Source organism: Emys orbicularis (assembly GCF_028017835.1).
Source record: "Emys orbicularis isolate rEmyOrb1 chromosome 12 unlocalized genomic scaffold, rEmyOrb1.hap1 SUPER_12_unloc_2, whole genome shotgun sequence".
NCBI classification, from domain to species: domain Eukaryota; kingdom Metazoa; phylum Chordata; order Testudines; family Emydidae; genus Emys; species Emys orbicularis.
Window position 1 is genome coordinate 162,686 of NW_027045137.1, and position 19,588 is coordinate 182,273.

The 19,588-nt window shown below is 51.4% G+C and overlaps 1 protein-coding gene across 1 annotated transcript; it reads left to right on the forward strand.

The window, feature by feature from the left end:
• The first annotated feature begins 11,021 nt into the window (after nucleotides 1-11,021).
• Nucleotides 11,022-11,942, forward strand: LOC135894814 (G-protein coupled receptor 4-like). The gene has a single exon (XM_065422912.1). It carries the CDS (start codon nucleotides 11,022-11,024, stop codon nucleotides 11,940-11,942), a length of 921 nt encoding a protein of 306 aa, XP_065278984.1.
• The last annotated feature ends 7,646 nt before the right edge of the window (nucleotides 11,943-19,588 follow it).

Genomic DNA, 19,588 nt, shown 5'->3' on the forward strand with positions numbered 1-19,588 from the left:
TGTGTGGGGTTATGAGGGATGCATGTCTTCATCTGTGAGGGGGTGTAGGGGGTGTGGCAGGATTGTGAGTGTGGGGGGGGGGTTGTGAGGGGTGTGTGTATAAGGGGTTGTGAAGGGTGGGTGCCTGTGTTTGTGGGTGGGGTTATGAGGGGTGTGTGCACAGTGGGGTTGTGAAGGGTCTGTGTTTATATATGTGGGAGTGGTGAGGGGCATGGTGTGCACACGTGTCAAAGGGAAGCTGCGATTTTGGGCTGGAATTGAGGAACACAAAGAATGTGAGAACCAGCAATATTTCCAATGCAGCATTTCTGAATGTGTCCCACTGAGGTCAGTGAGCATCTCACTTCTGCAGCAACATGGAGCATGCAGGGTCTCTGTTCCTGAGTCCTATTCAGAGACTGAATCCAGTCACTTGTGCCTGCCACAAGCAGAGGGATCCAAGCCTCCCTACAGGCACCAACTTCATCTCAGTGGTCAAGGTTATCAATCCCCAGGCTGCAGAGCCCCTGTCTGGTCCCCAGCTGGGTGGAGAAGGAATTCACAGCTAGCCTAGTCCCTTCTCTAAGCATGGGGTGGGGGAGCAGTTCTGCTCTGGCTGCAACTCTTCAGCAGCAGCATGGTCACTGCTGAAACCACAGCCAAGGCTCTGTGGAGAAGTAGCCTGGCGAAGTGGAGCGCACAGGAAAGGAAAGAACTATGGTGGATGGTGAAATTCCAGTTCTGCTTTCACCATGCCTCATAGCTCCCTCTCTCCCAGAGTCCAAGCTTGGGTTCCCTCCCAACCCATAGAACAGGTACTGCCTTGGAGGAGGGGGTAGGTGTGCAGAGGGAGGCAGAGCAGTCCCCATGGCCCAGTCATTCCTTAGCCTCTCTCCTAAGGTGGCCAATGACGGTTGCTTGTTATGTAGGTACCAGTCCCTCGGAAACTGGGGAAATTGGACTGAGACCTACCAACAGACAGGCAACTAAAGAGTTTCCACTTGGAAGGACTTGGCTGACCTGGGGTTTCATTGGTACTGGCACCCCCTAGAGGGAAAAGGCCAAGTATCCCATTTCCCATCCCCCTAAGCCAACCTGTCCCCCTGACTTGGGCTGGATCAGAGACGACACCCCTAGAGGAGAAAGACCCCATATTCCATTAACCACCTCCCTGGGACTGGACTGGAACCAGTGCCCTCTATCTCATTCCCTGACCCCCTGAGACGCTGCTCATCTCAGAGGAGACAGCCTTAGAGTTTGAGGGTCATGGTTCTGCTTGGCCTTTGTGCAAGTGATTTTTCCTGAAGCGCAACCCCCTTTCTCCCTCTATCAGTCACTCACCGGCAGGGCCGGCTCCAGGCACCAGGCAACCAAGCTGGTGCTTGGGGCGGCACCTGGAGGGGGGCGGCGCGGCGCTCGGGCTGCCGGGGAGAGCGGGGCCACAGCCGGGCTCGCCGCCCTCCCCCCGGCGCTCTGGCCGCCCTCCCCCCCGCGCCCTCCCCCCAGCTGCCGGGGGAGAGCGGCGAGCCCCTCCCGGGGCTCGCCGCCCTGCGCTCTGGCCGCCGGGGGGAGAGCCGAGCCCCAGCCGGGGCTCGCCACCCTCTCGCCGCCCTGCCCCCGGCGCTCTGGCCGCTGGGGGGAGAGCCGAGCCCCCGCCGGGGCTCGCCGCCCCACCCCCGCCGGGGCTCGCCGCCCTGCCCCCGGCGCTCTGGCCGCGGGGGGGGGGGGGGAAGAGCCGAGCCCCCGCCGGGGCTCGCCGCCCTCCTCCCAGGGCTCCGGCCGCCCTCCCCTCCGGCGCCCTCCCCCCGGCCGCCGGGGGGAGAGCGGAGCCCCCACCGGGGCTCGCCGCCCTCCCCCCCCGGCGCCCTGCCCCCGCGGCGGGAGAGCGGAGCCCCCGCCGGGGCTCGCCGCCCTCCTCCCAGGGCTCCGGCCGCCCTCCCCTCCGGCGCCCTCCCCCCCGGCGCCCTGCCCCCAGCCGCCGGGGGGAGAGCGGAGCCCCCACCGGGGCTCGCCGCCCTCCCCCCCCCCCCGGCGCCCTGCCCCCAGCCGCCGGGGGGAGAGCGGAGCCCCCACCGGGGCTCGCCGCCCTCCCCCCCCGGCGCCCTGCCCCCGCGGCGGGAGAGCGGAGCCCCCGCCGGGGCTCGCCGCCCTCCTCCCAGGGCTCCGGCCGCCCTCCCCTCCGGCGCCCTCCCCCCCGGCGCCCTGCCCCCGGCCGCCGGGGGGAGAGCGGAGCCCCCACCGGGGCTCGCCGCCCTCCCCCCCCCCCCCCGGCGCCCTGCCCCCAGCCGCCGGGGGGAGAGCGGAGCCCCCGCCGGGGCTCGCCACCCTCGCCCCGGGGCTCCGGCCGCCCCCCCCCCGGCTCCGCCCCCCCCCCCCCCCCGCGGGGGGGGGGGGGGTTGGCGGCCGGAGGCTTTTTTGCCTAGGGCGGCAAAAAAGCCAGAGCCGGCCCTGCTCACCGGGTTGAGTTTGGCTCCTCCATCAGCGTAAGCTATGGCAGTTTCCAGTGTGGGCTGAAGTTCCCAGCCTATAGTTTAGCTTGTGCCCTTCACTGTCACGTATTCAAGCAGACTTAGTGGTTAGCGCCTGCCTCGCTCAGACATTTCTATCTGCAGAGAGTAAATGTCACGTAACTAAACCACAGCTGCTGAGTGTCTGACTCCACAGAGACACGCTAACTCGGAGACAGAGGAGATAGGGTGTCAGTGAGCCCTAACATGGCAGCACGACCCTATGGTGAGTGCTTTATTAATTGATTTTACTTATCTAAGATGCCTTTACCTGACAAACTCTGTTTTCCTTATTCACTCTCTGGGGTTTAAAGGCACCTGCCCTCTTGCTATCTATTACTGCATTTATTACTTATCTATCCATCTCCAAGGATGAGGTGGGGGCTGTAGCAGCAAGCACTATCTACTCCAAATTGCTGCCAGCCTAATCCCAAGGCAAGGACCAACAGGTGAGAGCAGCAAACAAAGGGGGTGGAATTGGAGAGGAGGGTTACAAGTACTGGTATCATGGGCATAGCTCCTACCCAGGTGTCTGGCTGCACAGCTCTGACAGAGTGGCACTAGGAGGGTCTTTCATTCATTTATAAAGTGCTATTTTTTGGGATGTGAAGCTCTTTAAGTGAAGGCTCCATTCCATTTCAAAAAGCAGTGCTATGGATCCAGTGCAGGCTGATCACTGATACAGAGCGATCTATATCTGGAACCTGGGCACAAGCAAACACTATACATTTTAATATGATCCAATGTAAATATATACATCTAGGAACAAAGAATGGAGGTGATACTTACAGGATGGGAGAGTCTTTCCTGGGAAGCAGTGAGATTGAAAAAGATTTAGGGGTCATGGTAGACAAGCTGAACATGAGTGATGTTATGGCCAAAAGGGCTAATGCAATCCTTGGCTGCATAAACAAGTGACTCTCAAGTAGAAGAGAAGAGGTTATTTTAACTCTTTATTTGGCACTGGTGTGACCGTGGCTGGAATACTTTGTCCACTTCAGGTGTCCAGAATTCAAGAAGGATGTTGATAGGATCAGAGGCTAAAATAGGGAAAGAACAAGTTAAAAATTACTTAGACAAGTTCTTCAAGCCACCAGGGCCTGATGAAATGCATCCTAGAATATGCAAGGAGCTGACTGAGGAGATAGCTGAGCCATTAGCGATTACCTTTGAAAAGTCATGGAAAACCGGAGACATTCCAGAAGACTGGAAAAGGGCAAATATAGTGCCCATCTATAAAAAGGGAAATAAGGACAACCTGGGGAATTACAGGCCAGTCAGATTAACTTCAGTACCTGGAAAGATAATGGAGCAAAAAAAATAAGCAATCAATTTGAAAACATTTAGAACAGGGGTGGGCAAACTATTTGGCCCGAGGACCACACCTGGGTATGGAAATTGTATGGCGGGCCATGAATGCTCACGAAATTGGGGGTTGGGGTGCAGGAGGGGGTGAGGGCTCCAGCTGGGGGGCGTCAGGCTCTGCGGTGGGTCCAAAAATGAGGCGTTCAGTGTGCAGGAGGGGGCTCCAGGTTGGGGCAGGTGGTTGGGGGGGGGGGGGTGAGGGCTCTGGCTGGGGCTGGGGATGAGGGTTTGGGATGCAGGAGGGTGCTCTGGGCTGAGATCAAGGGGTTCAGAGGGCAGGAGGGGGATATGGGCTGGGGTTGGGGCATGGGAGGGGGTCAGGGGTGCAGGCTCTGGATGGCACTTACCTCAAGCATCTCCCAGAAGCAGCGGCATGTCCCCCCTCCGGCTCCTACACGGAGGCGCAGCCAGGCAGCTCTGCACGCTGCCCCGTCCGCAGGCGCTGCCCCTGCAACTCCCATTGGCCATGGTTCCTGGACAATGGGAGCTGTGGGTGTGGCACTTGGGGCGGGGACAACATGCTGAGTCCCTTGGCTGCCCCTATGTGTAGGAGCTGGAGTGGGGTCATGCCGCTCCTTCCAGGAGCTGCACGGAGCCACAGTACGCAAGGAGCGGGGCAAGCCACCGACCCCGCTCTCCAGTGGGAGCTCGAGGGATGGATTAAAATGTCTGAAGGGCCGGATGCAGCCTCTGGCCTGTAGTTTGCCCACCCCGATCTAGAAGATAATAAGGTGATAAGTAAGAGTCCGGATGGATTTGTCAAGAACAAATCCTGTCAAACCAACCCGATAGCTTTCTTTGACAGGGTAGCAAGTCTTGCAGTTAGGGGGAAGTGGTTGATGTGGTATATCTTGACTTTAGTAAAGCTTTTAATTCTGTCTCACATGAACTTCTCATAAACAAACTAGGGAAATGCAACCTAGATGGAGCTACTATAAGGTGGGTGGATAATTGGTTGGAAAACCATTCTCAGAGAGTAGTTATCAGTGGTTCAAAGTTAAGCTGGAAGGGCATAATGAGTGGGGTCCCGCAGGGATCAGTTCTGAGTCCGGTTCTGTTCAATATCTTCATCAATGATTTAGATAGCATACAGAGTACACTTTTATAAAGTTTACAGACGATATCAAGCTGGGAGGGGTTGCGAGTGCTTTGGAGGATAGGATTAAAATTCAAAATGATCTGGACAAACGGTCTGAAGTAAATAGGATGAAATTCAATAAGGACAAATGCAAAGTACTCCACTTAGGAAGAAACAATCAGTTGCACACATACAAAATGGGAAATGACTGCCTAGGAAGGAGAACTGCAGAAAGAGATCTAGGGGTCATAGTGGACCACAAGCTAAATATGAGTCAATAGTGTAACACTGTTGCAAAAAAAAAAAAAAAAAAAAAAAGCGCAAACGTGATTCTGGGATATATTAGGAGGAGGGTTGTAAGCAAGACACGAGAAGTAATTCTTCTGTTCTACTCCGCGCTGATTAGGCCTCAACTAGAGTCTTGTGTCCAGTTCTGGGTGCCACATTTCAGGAAAGATGTGGACAAATACTGGAAAAAGTCCAGAGAAGAGCAACAAAAATTATTAAAGGTCTAGAAAACATGACCTATGAGGGAAGATTGAGTTTGTTTAGTCTGGAAAAGAGAAGAGTGAGAGGGGACATAACAGTTTCAAGTACAAAAAAGGTTGTTACAAGGAGGACTGAGAAGAATTGTTCTTCTTAACCTCTGAGGATGGGACAAGAAGCAATGGGTTTAAATTGCAGCAAGGGCGGTTTAGGTTGGACATTAGGAAAAACTTCCTAACTGTCAGGGTGGTTAAGCACTGGAATAAATTGCCCAGGGAGGTTGTGGAATCTCCATCATTGGAGATTTTTTAAGAGCAGGTTAGACAAATACCTGTCAGGAATGGTCTAGACAGTACTTAGTCCTGCCATGAGTGCAGGGGACTGGACTAGATGAGCTCTCAATGATAAATTGGAGAGGGTTCAGAGAGGAGCCATGAGAATGATTAGAAAATACACTTATAGTGATAATCTCGAGCTCAATCTATATAGTTTAACAAAGGAAAGGTTAAGGGGTGACTTGATTACAGTCTGTAAATACCTACATGGTGAACAAATATTTCATAATGGGCTCTTCATCTAGCAGAGAAAGGTATAACCCAGGGATCGGCAACCTTTGGCATGCGGCTCACCAGGGTAACCACCCTGGCTGGCCGGGCCGGTTTGTTTACCTGCCGCATCCACCGGTTCGGCCGATCGCGGCTCCTACTGGCCACGGTTCGCCGCTCCAGGCCAATGGGGGTGGCGGGAAGTGGTGGCCAGCACATCCCTCGGACCACGCCACTTCCAGCAGCTCCCATTGGCCTGGGGCAGCGAACCGCGGCCACTGGGAGCCGCGATCGGCCGAACCTGTGGACGCGGCAGGTAAACAAACCAGCTCGGCCAGCCAGGGCGCTTACCCTGGCGAGCCGCGTGCCAAAGGTTGCTGATCCCTGGTATAACCCAACCCAACTGCTGGAAGTTGAAGCTAGCCAAGTTCAGACTGGAAATATGGCATAAATAATGACCCTTCCTGTTTAAAAAAAACACAAACAATTTACCAAGGGCAGTGTGGTGTGCTACTAACACTGTTTTTGGGTACAGCAAAGAAAAACTGGGACATTCACACTTAATAAACTCTCCAGAGAAAGCAGTTTCACAACCAACAAATGCAGATTAGAGCACATACAGACATGGAAGAGCCATGGCATTGGAGAGCCAGGATCCTTGCTTAGGAGAACACACAAGCAAAGTTTATGGAGATGACCATTTGGTACAAATGTTTTGAACTGTTGCTGATTAGTTTTACAAAATGAGAAAGCTTTCTAAGTATGTGAGCTTTTTCTGGCTCCCTCCCTCCACACTCAACACTGTAGCATTTCTGAAACTCCCTCTTAGCCATATGTATTCATGTCCATATCTCCAAAAGGTCCAATAGCCCATTCCTCAATCTCCCTGCCTCACATTAAATTTTTCAGTGAGCTGTTTTTAAGTTGCAGTTTACTGTCACTTTTCTTCATGAGGTACACAGAGTCAAACGTGCCTGTCACGATTGGGTGTCCCCTTTACCAAGCCAGGCTTATTCAAGATATGCTGGATGCTATCACTATCCACTGTGGTGCTGTAAAGTCCTTGACTCCTTCTAACCAAGGAACATAATCCTGACCTCGGAGTGTAATTCAATAAAATAAAAAATGGAGCAAGTTACTGCTACTGCATGACTGAGCTAAGACAAACTGAGAGGTATAACAGGTAGCGCAGGGCTGAGCTAAAGGGTAACTGTTTCCAATTCTACACTGAAAGCTAAAGTGAAATGGCATTTCCCCCACAAGCTGTATTCCTAATTGTTTGGGTCTGAGGATGGTGTACTAAATGGTATCTTGGTGCTGTGCTTACATTTTATAGCTCAGCTTGGACAATGAGTCTATAAGACAACCTGAGCCGGCTTTCAGTAAAAATGCTGCCTGCTGATCTAAACTCAGGACATGATTCTGCTCTCATATTTTCAAAGTATCTCAGCTCCCACTCTGGTCCCTAAATGAAGTGGCCAGAGTTTCACAAGCTGAGTACTGAGCTCTTTTGAAAATATGACCATTTATCTGGCAGTGCCTCAGTTCCCAGCGTGAAACATGGGGATTGTAACAGGGCAACAACTCACCCGGCGGCACCCCCTGCTGGTCGTCCTGGGAATTAGCTCTGTCCACTCAGGAGCACCCTCTGCAGGCCGGTGTCTTGCTTGCCGCTGGCCCCGGTGCCCCTCCCAGACCCCGGTGCCCCTTCTCTCGGGGTTCTGCCCCCTGCAGTACCCCACAGTCTCACTGGGTCTCCCCTCCCTGGGGAACCCCCAACCCCCCTATCCCCACCTCAGTCTTGGGTTACTGCCAGTCACCATCTAGCCCCCGCTCACTGGGGCAGACTGCAGCATAATTGCCACTCATCATTGGCAAGGAGGGTTTGGACCTGCTGCCTCTGCCTACACTTGCGCTGCCCCTCTGCAACCCCAGTACCCTTCTTGGCCTTTAACAAGGCCTGCAGCCTGGGGGTTTTCCAGGCCGAAGGTCACCAGCTCATCTGGCCTTTCCCCAACCCTGCTCCACTTTAAGTACCCTGCTCAGCTCCCAGCAGCCAGGCCCATCCCTCTCAACAGCTAGAGAGAGACTGCCTAGTTCCAGCCTACCAGCCCCTTTATAGGGCCAGCTGCAGCTGCTTCCCCAATCAGCCCAGGCTTACTGGTTCCCCGCCACAGCCCTCTCACAGGGCTGTTTTAAGCCCTTCAGGGCAGGAGCGGGGTTACTGCCCCGCTACAGGGATATCACCCACTTTCTCCCACTCTTGATCTATTTACACTGTATGCTCTTCGGGTTTGTTACTAAGTGTTTGTATGATGATGCCTAGCATAGTTAGGGCCCTGATCCCATCTGGGAATGCTAGGTCTTACCACAATACAAAGAAATAGATCACAGACACTCAGACAGAGTACCTATACAGCACCAGTTACGTTAGGCTGGGATTTTCAAAGGACCCTTCGGGCTGGTTCTACACACAAACCTTCATAAAAATGATTAAATCAATTGTAATTCACCCCTTTTGCTATTTCAATTCAAGTCTGTGGGTGGACACACTTTTATTTTAGAATAAAAGATTGTGTTAAATTGCTGTAGGGCACTCTTCAATCGAAATGAGTATCCATACACAGACAGACTTGCACTAAAACAACAACATATCTGATTTAGTTATTGCAGTGCAAATTTATGTGTAGACCAGCCCTAGGCAAGTGACATGGGTGCCAGGTTTGTATAATTTTTGGTGGTGCCCAGAATGGGTCCAAGCAGAGCCGTCCCATCCATAGGACGGACCGGGGTAACCACCCTGGGCCCCAAGCTTTGGGGGGGGGGGCCCTGCACTTCAGAGGGACATGGGGTCCAGGGCAGCCTGGAGGGTTAGCGGGGGGCCTGGCACCGGCAGCAGTGAGCGACCCGCCCCCAGCCCGCCCCGATCCACCCCTCTGGCTCCCAGCGTCACTCGGGGAAGGAGGCGGAAGCCGGAAAGAGGCAGGGCGGGGTCTTGGGGGAAGGGCGTGGGCAGAGCAGAGGCAGGAAGAGGTGGGGCAGGGGTTTGGGGGAAGGGGTGGAGAGGGGTTGAATGGGGGCAGGGTGGAGCAGAGGTGGGAAGAGGTGGGGCAGGGTGGAGCAGGCTGGGGCCAGGTTGCTCACTGCTGCTGGCACCAGGCCCCCCACCAACCCCCCAGGTCTCTCTGGACCCCGCATCCCCCTGAAGCGTAGGGCCCTCCAAAGTGCAGGGCCTAGGATGGTTGCCCCTGTCCGTCCTATAGATGGGACGGCTCTGAAAATATAAACCCAAACATTGGTGGAGCCTGGTCCATGTTCCTGAATATTCGTGGAGCACCACAGGCCCATATAACTCGCTGCCTATGGTGAGTTAGGCACCCAACTCCTATTGTCAATGGACTTTGGATGTCTAACTTCCTTATCAGAGGGGTAGCCGTGTTAGTCTAGATCCGTAAAAAGCAACAAAAAGTCCTGTGGCACCTTATAGACTAACAGATGTATTGGAGCATAAGCTTTCGTGGGTGAATACCCACTTCGTCAGACGCGGTGGGTATTCACCCACGAAAGCTTATGCTCCAATACATCTGTTAGTCTATAAGGTGTCACAGGACTCTTTGTTGCTTTTAACTTCCTTAGGCTCTTTGAAAATCCCAGCCCCGGTATCTAAACTGCAACGGAATCAGACTGAAGAGTTGACAGTTTCTGCAGCAGTCTGGGTTATTGTGTAACATGACCCCATTTGTGGTCATTCTATAGCTCTCATTCATTGCTCTGCCCCCCACCAATTCTGCTGCCGTATGTGAGTCAGGCACAATTTCCTGTGTTTGAACTGAACCTGGTCCTTTCCTTACATTCAAAGGCTCCTTCCATGTATCCAAGGCTGTTTCTTTTATGCACACAGACTCAGTGGCCCTGGCCTTGTGTGGTGCTTACAAATGATGGTGGAGCGATAAGTCTGAGTGTGCATTTGTCCATATCCTTACTGCGTTGTTATTTGCACAACACCAAGAAGTGCACTAAGTGCTTTACACATAAGGGGCTTGCATCTTGGGGCTTCATTTAACACCAATGCAAAGTGGGTGTGAAAAGCTTTAATCGAAAAGGTGGCATTTTGCACTACTGTAAATAATGACACAAAGGGCAACACAATGGTGAATGGGGTCCAAAGCCCCTTCGCTGAAGAGGGTTGGAAAAGGGACTAAGGGGTGAGGGGAGGTTCTGAGATGTATTTGACCCATGCATGGTGCAATTTTTGGAGCCAACGCCTAGCTGTCCTTGATTTTAGCCCTGGCCTGTGACTCTGATGAGCCTTTTCTTTCTGATACTGGCACCAATCATCACAGTGTTCAAGTGCCTCCCAAGTTCATTATTTAGCAAATCAAGGTCCCTAGGGGATTTCACTGAGTCTTCAGCTTTTCTCACTTCCACAGCTGTGGGAAGCTCTGCTTGAGCTTGTGGGGAGCAGTTGTTGTAAAGATCATATGATTATAGTGGAAAAGCTTTGTCAAAATGGAAGCCTTGCACCAAGAGCCAATTCTCATCACTTTTGTTTGCATTTAGTTTGTTGGGAGTTTGGGGTGGACTTTCCTTGCTTAAGAGCATAACTGGCCTGCCAGGGGGACAGGAAGTTGTGACTGCTTCCTGGCCAGACAGCCCAGCTTTGCTGTAGCGTTTGCACTAACAAGGAGGAGTTAAAAGCCTTAGTTTCAGGCTTGTTCTCTAGCTCAGATCCCAACACAAGGGTTACTAGGCAGTGAAATCCCAACCCTAGCTGTTTGATAAAGGGAGCAAGGAATCCAGGACAGTCAGGTGCTTGGGCTGCCTTGCTTTTTCCCTATAGCACTCGGTTTTTCTGTCTCTTACAGACTCTTTGAGGAGTGCAGCTTGGGAGTAAGTGGAGTGACTGTGTTCCCCTTGTGAGACAGTCACCCTGGAGAACTGGATGTAGCCTCCACTGTAAGACAGTGACCTTGAAGACAGGGGCCTGTGTCCCCTTCCATGCAGGATGGCAACCAAGGCCCTTGGTAACAATCACTGACTCTGCTGGGTAAGGTGAATACCATGGCCTCGCCCTGCCCAATGGCCTTTAACACCACCAAATACTTCCTCATCCCCGTCTACTCTGTGGTATTGGGGGCTGGCTTGCCGCTGAACTGCTTGGCGCTTTGGACCCTGGTGTCCCAGATAAACAAGTCCATCGTCCTCTCTGTCTATATGCTGAACCTGGTAGTAGCTGACCTGCTGCAGACCCTGATGTTGCCCTTCTGGATCTACTACAGCTACTGGGATCACAACTGGGATCTGGGGACCGGGGCCTGCGTGGCAGTCAGCCTGGGCTTCATCACCAACTTCTATGCCAAGAATGGCTTCCTGTGCCTCATTGCCATGGAGCGCTACATAGGTGTGGTCCATCCCCTGTGGTTCCGTGGGCTACAGACAATACGTGGTGCCACCAAGGTCAGTGCTACTGCGTGGGTGCTGGTGCTCAGCATCTGCTCCGTAGGCACTGGGCTACTGCGGAAGGAGCCAGAAGCAGGGCGCTGCTATGAGGGTTACCCACTGGGCATGTACTATGCACGTTTTAAGATGGCCACCATGGCTTTGTCCTTCTTCCTACCCTGCTTCTTCATGGGCTTCTTCTACCTCCGGGTCCTGCACAAGCTCAGGCAGGTGCCATCACTGGAGCGGGAGACAAAGAGGCAAATCTACAGCTTCATCTCCCTCATCATCATCTCCTTCTTCCTGCTTTGTGCTCCTTACCAGGTGACCTCCTTCTACAAATACCAGAGGGAGATGGTTCAGAACAATGAAGGTCTCTGCCTCTTTGAGACAAACCTCTTCATTTACAGCCAGGTAGCACTGTGCCTCACCACTCTGGGCAATGTCCTGGATCCTCTGCTGTACATCCTGCTCCTCAAAGACGTGCGGACAGAACTTGGAAATCACTTAAAATGCAAGGTCTTGGGTCAGGATCACAAGTAGATTAGACAGGAATGGAGACACTGGGTGGACACTGGCCCAGACCACTGCATAAGATACCCAGTGAGGTGGCAGAAACCCATTTGGACTTCAAGGTCCCTCCATTTGATCCCGGTCTGAATGCCAGGGCTTGGCCTTGCTGTCTGCTTCCCTTTGTGAAGCAGCTCTGCCTCCTGCAGCCAAACATGGAAATATGGTCCCCCAGGAACTTCCAGTCACTCAGAACTTCTTGGAGAAGCAATTCAATGCCAAAGAGACAGGCTGAGTCAAGCCACAAAAAATCATTAGATTGGCTTATGAATAATAAATTTTAGGTCTTTTTGCCTTTATGGTTTGAGCTCCAGCTTTTCACTGCAAGTTGGGGGGCTATCGTGCTCTTTTAAATGAACAGCATCATATAATTTCAAGAGCTGGGGCTTTAACATTTAATATTTTGAGACTCACGATAAAACTGTGAGAGGTGGCAATACTGAACAGATAGGTATAAAAAACATAGACCACTAGACTAGACTAGGATCTAGGAGTGGATATGGATGGATAGGAGCAACCTACAGTGGAGAAGATATTCATCCAAACTTACATGGGAGTGAGTGTGAGAGAAAGACCCAGATCCCTACCAATGAAAAAAGACCCACCCTCAGCAAGAGCAGAAAGGCAACAAAATGGTGCCCATTGGGGAGAAAGAGAGAGACTAAGAGCAGGCAAGGAGCTGTCAATTTAACCATGATGGGACAAAGAAAAAGGCACCCACGTCCATAGGCCCCGACTCCGTGGGTGCTCCAGGGCTGGAGCACCCACGGGGAAAAATTGGTGGGTGCTCTGCACCCACCAGCAGCCAAGCTCCCCGCCCCAGCTCACCTCACCTCCGCTTCCTCCCCTGAGCGCGTCGCGTCCCCGCTTCTCCTCCCAGCGCTTGCTGCTGCAAAACAGCTGTTTCGCAGTGTAACAAGCTGTGGGAGGGAGGAGGGAGGAGCAGGAACGTGGCGCACTCAGGGATGGAGGCAGGAAAGGGGCAGGGCCAGGGCGGGGATTTGGGGAAGGAGTCCAATAGGGGCAGGGAGGGGGCAGAGTTGGGGCGAGGACTTTGGGGAAGGGGTTGGAATGGGGGCGCGGGGGGGGGGGGGGTCGAGCACCCACCGGCGCCAGGAGAAGTTGGCACCTATGTGCACATCCACGCCACATCCCCAGCTCAGGTACTGAGCAGCCACAGAGACAGGTGATGTGAGAAATTATCTATCCCAGTGGTTCTCAAACTGGGGCCGCTGCTTGTGTAGGGAAAGCCCCTGGCGGGCCGGGCCGGTCTGTTTACCTGCCGGGTCCACAGGTTCGGCCGATCGTGGCTCCCACTGGCCACGGTTCGCCGCTCCAGGCCAATGGGGGCTGCGGGAAGCGGCGCGGGACAAGGGATTTGCTGGCCGGCGCTTCCCGCAGCCCCCATTGGCCTGGAGCGGTGAACCGCAGCCAGTGGGAGCCGCGATCGGCTGATCCTGCGGACCCGGCAGGTAAACAAACCGGCCCGGCCAGCCAGGGGCTTTCCCTACACAAGCGGCAGCCCCAGTTTGAGAACCACTGGTCTATCCTCTGGCAGTGCCTCCCCTTTGCCCATCTCTCTCTCATCCTGAGTGCTGTAAAGTGGCACCACCAGTCCCCCACACACATTGTCTTGCCAAATCCTTATTTTTAAACCAACCACCACCACCCTCATGACAAATCAGGGCTGGAAGTTCTGTGAAAGAATCTTCCTTCTGGGGTGGCTGGAGCCTGAAGCAGCCAGGCTGAAATCCTCCAAGCCAGACCTTTCACCCCTCCTACTTGGGGGAGGGTAAAATGTGTCCCACAAAGGGGGATGGCAGAGACAGACCTAAGGTGGGTCCTGGTCTGCTGCCCTCTCCTGTTACAGCAGCCCTCTGTCAGGGAAATACAATTAAATGTACCAGTCTGAATAAAATCCAGGTCGCTAACCTCTGCTTACTGACACTGGCCACCTCCTAACTGAGAGTGGGCGGGTGAGGGCTTCCTCCTACACTAGATGGAGCAGCCTCCCTCATCTGCCCACTAAATGTGTTCTCCTTTGCTTCTGAATCTCTCTGTCTTCCTGGAATGAGCTGCACTGTGTGGTGATGGAGTGGGATGGGGGTATCTGGGACATGCTGTTGGAGGGGATGCGGTCATGTGTCAGGACCTAGATAGCGCTGTTGTGAAGTGAAGGCCAGATGACTGCTGCAGAGGGCACAGTGTCTGAAATGGCTCAAAGCTGCACTGAACCCTACATGTATCTACTACCGGTGTTGCCCACTGAGCAGACACCTCCTCATCCATCCTGGCAGTGGGGAGCACTGCTGGCTCCCTGCTTAAGACCGCTATCTCATACAGCTCCATGCAGCCCGCCTCTCCTGTGCAAAGGGCCATGGCTTCCCCCCAGGGAAAGGGGCAGGGAGGAAGCTTTATTGGCCTCTGGTCTCCCCATGATTTTGGGGTGGGATTGGGAGGATCCCTATTCCTTCCCCCTGGAGGGTCTCTCCCGTTGGGCAGCGCAGGTCGACCTGGCAGTGACTCTGTGGCAGGCTATGGGGTGTCGTGCAGCCCCTGCCCAACAGAGAGTTGGCCACCCAGATTCTGTGTTCAAGCTAGTGAACAGGGGACTGCAAACAGGGGAGTTTGAGAGAGGGCAAAGGAACAAGGTGCGAGTACTAACCTTGGGGTGAGTGAGTTTGTTTGGCTGTTTGTGTTTTTCTTTGTCTTTCAGGTTATTTCAGTTACAAGGTCAACTGGGATTGTGTGTTTGGGGACAGTTTGAGCCTTTGTTCCCTTGATCAGCCTCAATCAGCCTTGTGATCACCCTCCCACTGTGTGATTAATGAGGGGGTAGGGCTGACCTAGGAGGGAAGGCCTTAAAAGCCAGAGGCTAAGCGACCAAGGGGAACTAGTGAACAGGGGACCGCAAACAAACAGGGGTGTTTGAGAGAGGGAGCTTTTAGGAGGGAGACAAGATAACATCACTATGGTTCGGAAGGGCCGCAGCGCCAGTGCCAACACTGCTCCTATCTCCTCCACCTGTGCCTGTATCCAGACAGAGAACCTAACCATGAATGCCTCTACGCAGATCCTGGTGTGGATTTGCAGAAACTGTGGCCTGCATTTCCCACTCTCAGAAAACCAGGCTGGGGGGACCATCCAGTGTGAAAGGTGCCCGCTGGTGGAATCTCTCAGGAAGCAGGTGGAAGAGCTACAGGAGGAGGAGGTGGCTAGACTGAGGAGCATCCGTGCACAGGAGGAATCCACTGACAGTATTCATATGGAGACTTCCAAGGGTGAGGACGCTATCCAGCTAGACAGGACTGCTGTCATGCCCCCGGAGGAGGATAAGACTCTGATACAGGGAGTCTGCTGGTTACTTCTGACAGCAGGCAGTGCTCCACCCCTACTCCCAACCCACCCATTATGGTGATGGAGAACCGTTATGCTGCCCTCGCAACGAGTGATGAGGAATCATCCCCAAAGGTTGAAGAGGAGAAGCCATGTACCCCCGAGGCTGGGAGAATCACAGCCACCGTTCCCAGGAGGAAACGTAGGGTAGGGGTGGTTGGAGACACTTCTGAGGGGGATGGAGGCACCCATCTGTTGCCCTGACATGGCATCCCGGGAAGTATGCTGTCTGCCAGGGGCCTGTTCTGAGATGTTATGGAGGGATTGTTGAGGATCATCCGGCCCTCTGACTACTACCCCATGCTGCTCATCCATGTGGGTACTAATGAAACTGCGAGGTATGACCCTCAGCAGATCAGAAGTGACTACAGGGCTCTGGGAGTAAGGGTGAAGGAGTTGGGAGCATAGGTGGTGTTCTCTTCAGTCCTTCCAGTCAAGGGTAGGGGCTAGGGTGACCAGATGTCCTGATTTTATAGGGTCAGTCCCGATTTTTGGGTCTTTTTCTTATATAGGCTCCTATTATTCCCCACCCCCGTCCCGATTTTTCACACTCGCTGTCTAGTCACCCTAGTAGGGGCCCAGGCAGAGACAGATGCATCCTGGAGGTGAACGCCTGGCTGCGAGGATGGTGTCACCAGGAAGGCTTCAGCTTCCTTGACCACGGGATGCTGTTCCAGGAAGAAGGACTGCTAAACAGAGATGCGGTCCACCTGTTGAGGAAGGGAAAGAGCATATTTGGCTACAGATTGGCTAACCTCATGAGGAGGGCTTTAAATTAGGTTCAACGGGGGCAGGTGACCAAAGCCCACAAATAAGTCAAAAACATGGAGACCTGGGAGAAGGGTCGGAATCTGGGGGGAGCATGGGCTGTTATAGCAGAAATAAGGGAGAAACAATTCAGAACTGGGGGGGGGCGGGAGGGAAGGGAATCAAATCAGTATCTTAAATGTCTGTATACTAATGTGAGAAGTATGGGGAATAAGCAGGAAGAACTCGAAATGCTAGTAAATAAACATAACTATGACATAGTTGGCATCACGGAGACTTGGTGGGATAATACACAGGACTAGAATATTGGTATAGAAAGATACAGCTTCCTCAGGACGGACAGGCAGGGAAAAAAGGGAGGAGGTGTTGCCTTATATATTAAAAATGTATATACTTGGACTGAGGTTGAGATAGAAATAAGAGACAGACTTGTTGAAAGTCTCTGGGTAAGGATAAAAGGGGTAAAAAACAAGGGTGATGTCATGGTAGGGGTCTATTACAGACTACCAAACCAAGAAGAAGAGATGGATGAGGCTTTTTTTTTTAAAATAACAAAATGATCCAAATCACAGGACTTGGTGGTGATGGGGGACTTCAACTACCTAGACATCTGTTGGGGAAATAACACAGCAGGGCACAGATTATCCAGCAAGTTCTTGGAATGTATTGGAGAAATTTTTTTTATTTCAGAAGGTGGAGAAAGCTACTGGGGGGAGGCTGTTCTAGATTTAATTTTGACAAATAGGGAGGAACTGGTTGAGAATTTGAAAGTGGAAGGCAACTTGGGTGAAAGTGATCATGAAATGGTAGAGTTCATGATTCTAAGGAATGGTAGGAGGGAGAACAGCAAAATAAAAACAATGGATTTCAAGGAGGCGACTTTAGCAAACTCAGGGATTTGGTACGTAAAATCCCATGGGAAGCAAGTCTAAGGGGAAGAACAATTGAAGACAGTTGGCAGTTTTTCAAAGAGACATTATTAAGGGCACAAGAGCAAACTATCCCACTGTGTAGAAAAGATAGAAAGTATGGCAAGAGACCACACTGGCTTAACCAGGAGATCTTCAATGTTCTCAAACTAAAAAAAGAGTCCTACAAAAAGTGGAAACTCAGTCAAATTACAAAGGATGAATATAAACAAATAACACAAGTATGTAGGGACAAAATTAGAAAAGCCAAGGCACAAAATGAGATCCAACTAGCTAGGGACATAAAGGGAAACAAGAAAACATTCTACAAATACATTAGAAGCAAGAGGAAGACCAAGGACAGAGTAGGCCCATTACTCAATGTGGGGGGAAAGACAATAACAGAAAATGTGGAAATGGCAGAGGTGCTTAATGACTTCTTTGTTTTGGTTTTCACCAAGAAGTTTGGTGGCGATTGGATGTCTAACATAGTGAATGCCAGTGAAAATGAGGTAGGATCAGAGTCTAAAATAGGGAAAGAACAAGTCAAAAATTACTTAGATAAGTTAAATGTCTTCAAATCACCAGGGCCTGATGAAATGCATCTTAGAATACCCAAGGAGCTGACTGAGGAGATATCTGAGCCATTAGCAATTATCTTTGAAAAGTCATGGAAGACGGGAGACATTCCAGAAGACTAGAAAAGGGCAAATATAGTGCCCATCTACAAAAAAGGGAAATAAGGACAACCTGGGGAATTACAGACCAGTCAGCTTAACTTCTGTACCCAAAAAGATAATAGAGCAAATTGTGACATTGCACTACATATGATTTTATGAAAATATGCTAATGAGTGTGAATTAGAATGTAACTGGAATATGCTTCATGCAAAAGGTCTCTTGTAAGGTATCATTACAAAGTTTATAATCTACTGAGTGTGATCATCCTATTTGTATAAATGTATCATTCTTGTATCTGAAATTAGAAATATGAAATATAACTCTGAGGTCCTATTGTAATTATGCAAATTGGGGGCCATTAATGGTGGTTTGGAATCTAGATGGCTCCCATCAACCAGGACAATTGGTTGTAGTTGTTTACTTGCAAGCCTTCCTGTGAGTCAGGCCAGGAAGAATGAAGGCTTGGGGTCTCAAAGGACATGTGACCATGTCACCTGGTACTGGAATCCATCTTAAACCTGGTGCTTTTCCATTTAGAAGGAGGGGTGGGGACCCAGGGGACAAAAGATTCCTGCCTTGTGCCAAAGCTATATAAGGGGGTGGAACTGAACAAAGGAGGTTCCAGTAATGGGAAATCCCCTAGTAACCACCTGAGCTGGAGTGAACAAGAACTGTACCAGGGGAAAGGATTGGGCCCAGACTAGGAAGGAGTCCAGTCTGTGAAAGAAACTTATTGGAACATCTCTGAGAGTGAGATTTTATCTGTAATCCGTTTCTTAATGTATTAGGCTTAGATTTGCATGTTTTGTTTTATTTTGCTTGGTAACTTACTTTGTTCTGTCTGTTATTACTTGGAACCACTTAAATCCTACTTTTTATACTTAATAAAATCACTTTTGCTTATTAATTACCCCAAAGTAAGTAAGTAATACCTGGGGGAGCAAACAGCTGTGCATCTCTCTCCATCATTGTTATAGAGGGTGGACAATTTATGAGTTTACCCTGTATAAGCTTTATACAGAGTAAAACAGATTCATTTGGGGTTTGGATCCCATTAGGAGCTGGGTGTCTGGGTGCTGGAGACAGGAGCACTTCTTAAGCCGTTTTCAGTTAAGTCTGCAGCTTTGTGGCGTGTGGTTCAGACCCTGGGTCTGTGTTGGAGCAGACTGGCGTGTCTGGCTCAACAAGGCAGGGTTCTAGAAAACGGGCTCAGAGGTAGTCTCAGCGCCATCAGGTGACAGTCCCAAGGGGGTCTCTGTGGCCGAACCCCTCACACAAATAATTAAGCAATCAATTTGCAAACACTGAGAAGATAATGTGATAAATAACAGTCAGCATGGATTTGTCAAGAACAAATCCTGTCAAACCAACCTGATAGCTTTCTTTGACAGGGTAACAAGCCTTGTAGATGGGGGGAAGTGGTAGACATGGTATATCTTGACTTTAGTTAGACTTTTGATACTGTCTCGCATGACCTTCTCATAAACAAACTAGGGAAATACAACCTAGATGGAGCTACTATAAAGTGGGTGCATAACTGGTTGGAAAATTGTTCCCAGAGAGTAATCAGTGGTTCACAGTCATGCTGGAAGGGCATAATGAGTGGGGTCCCGTGGGGATCAGTTCTGGGTCTGGTTCTGTTCCATATCTTCATCAATGATTTAGATAATGGCATAGAGAGTACAGTTATAAAGTTTGCGGACAATATCAAGCTGGGAGGGGTTGTAAGTGCTTTGGAGACTAGGATTAAAATTCAAAATGATCAGGACAAACTGGAGAAATGGCCTGAAGAAAATAGGATTAAATTCAATAAGGACAAATGCAAAGTACTCCACTTAAGAAGGAACAATCAGTTGCACACATACAA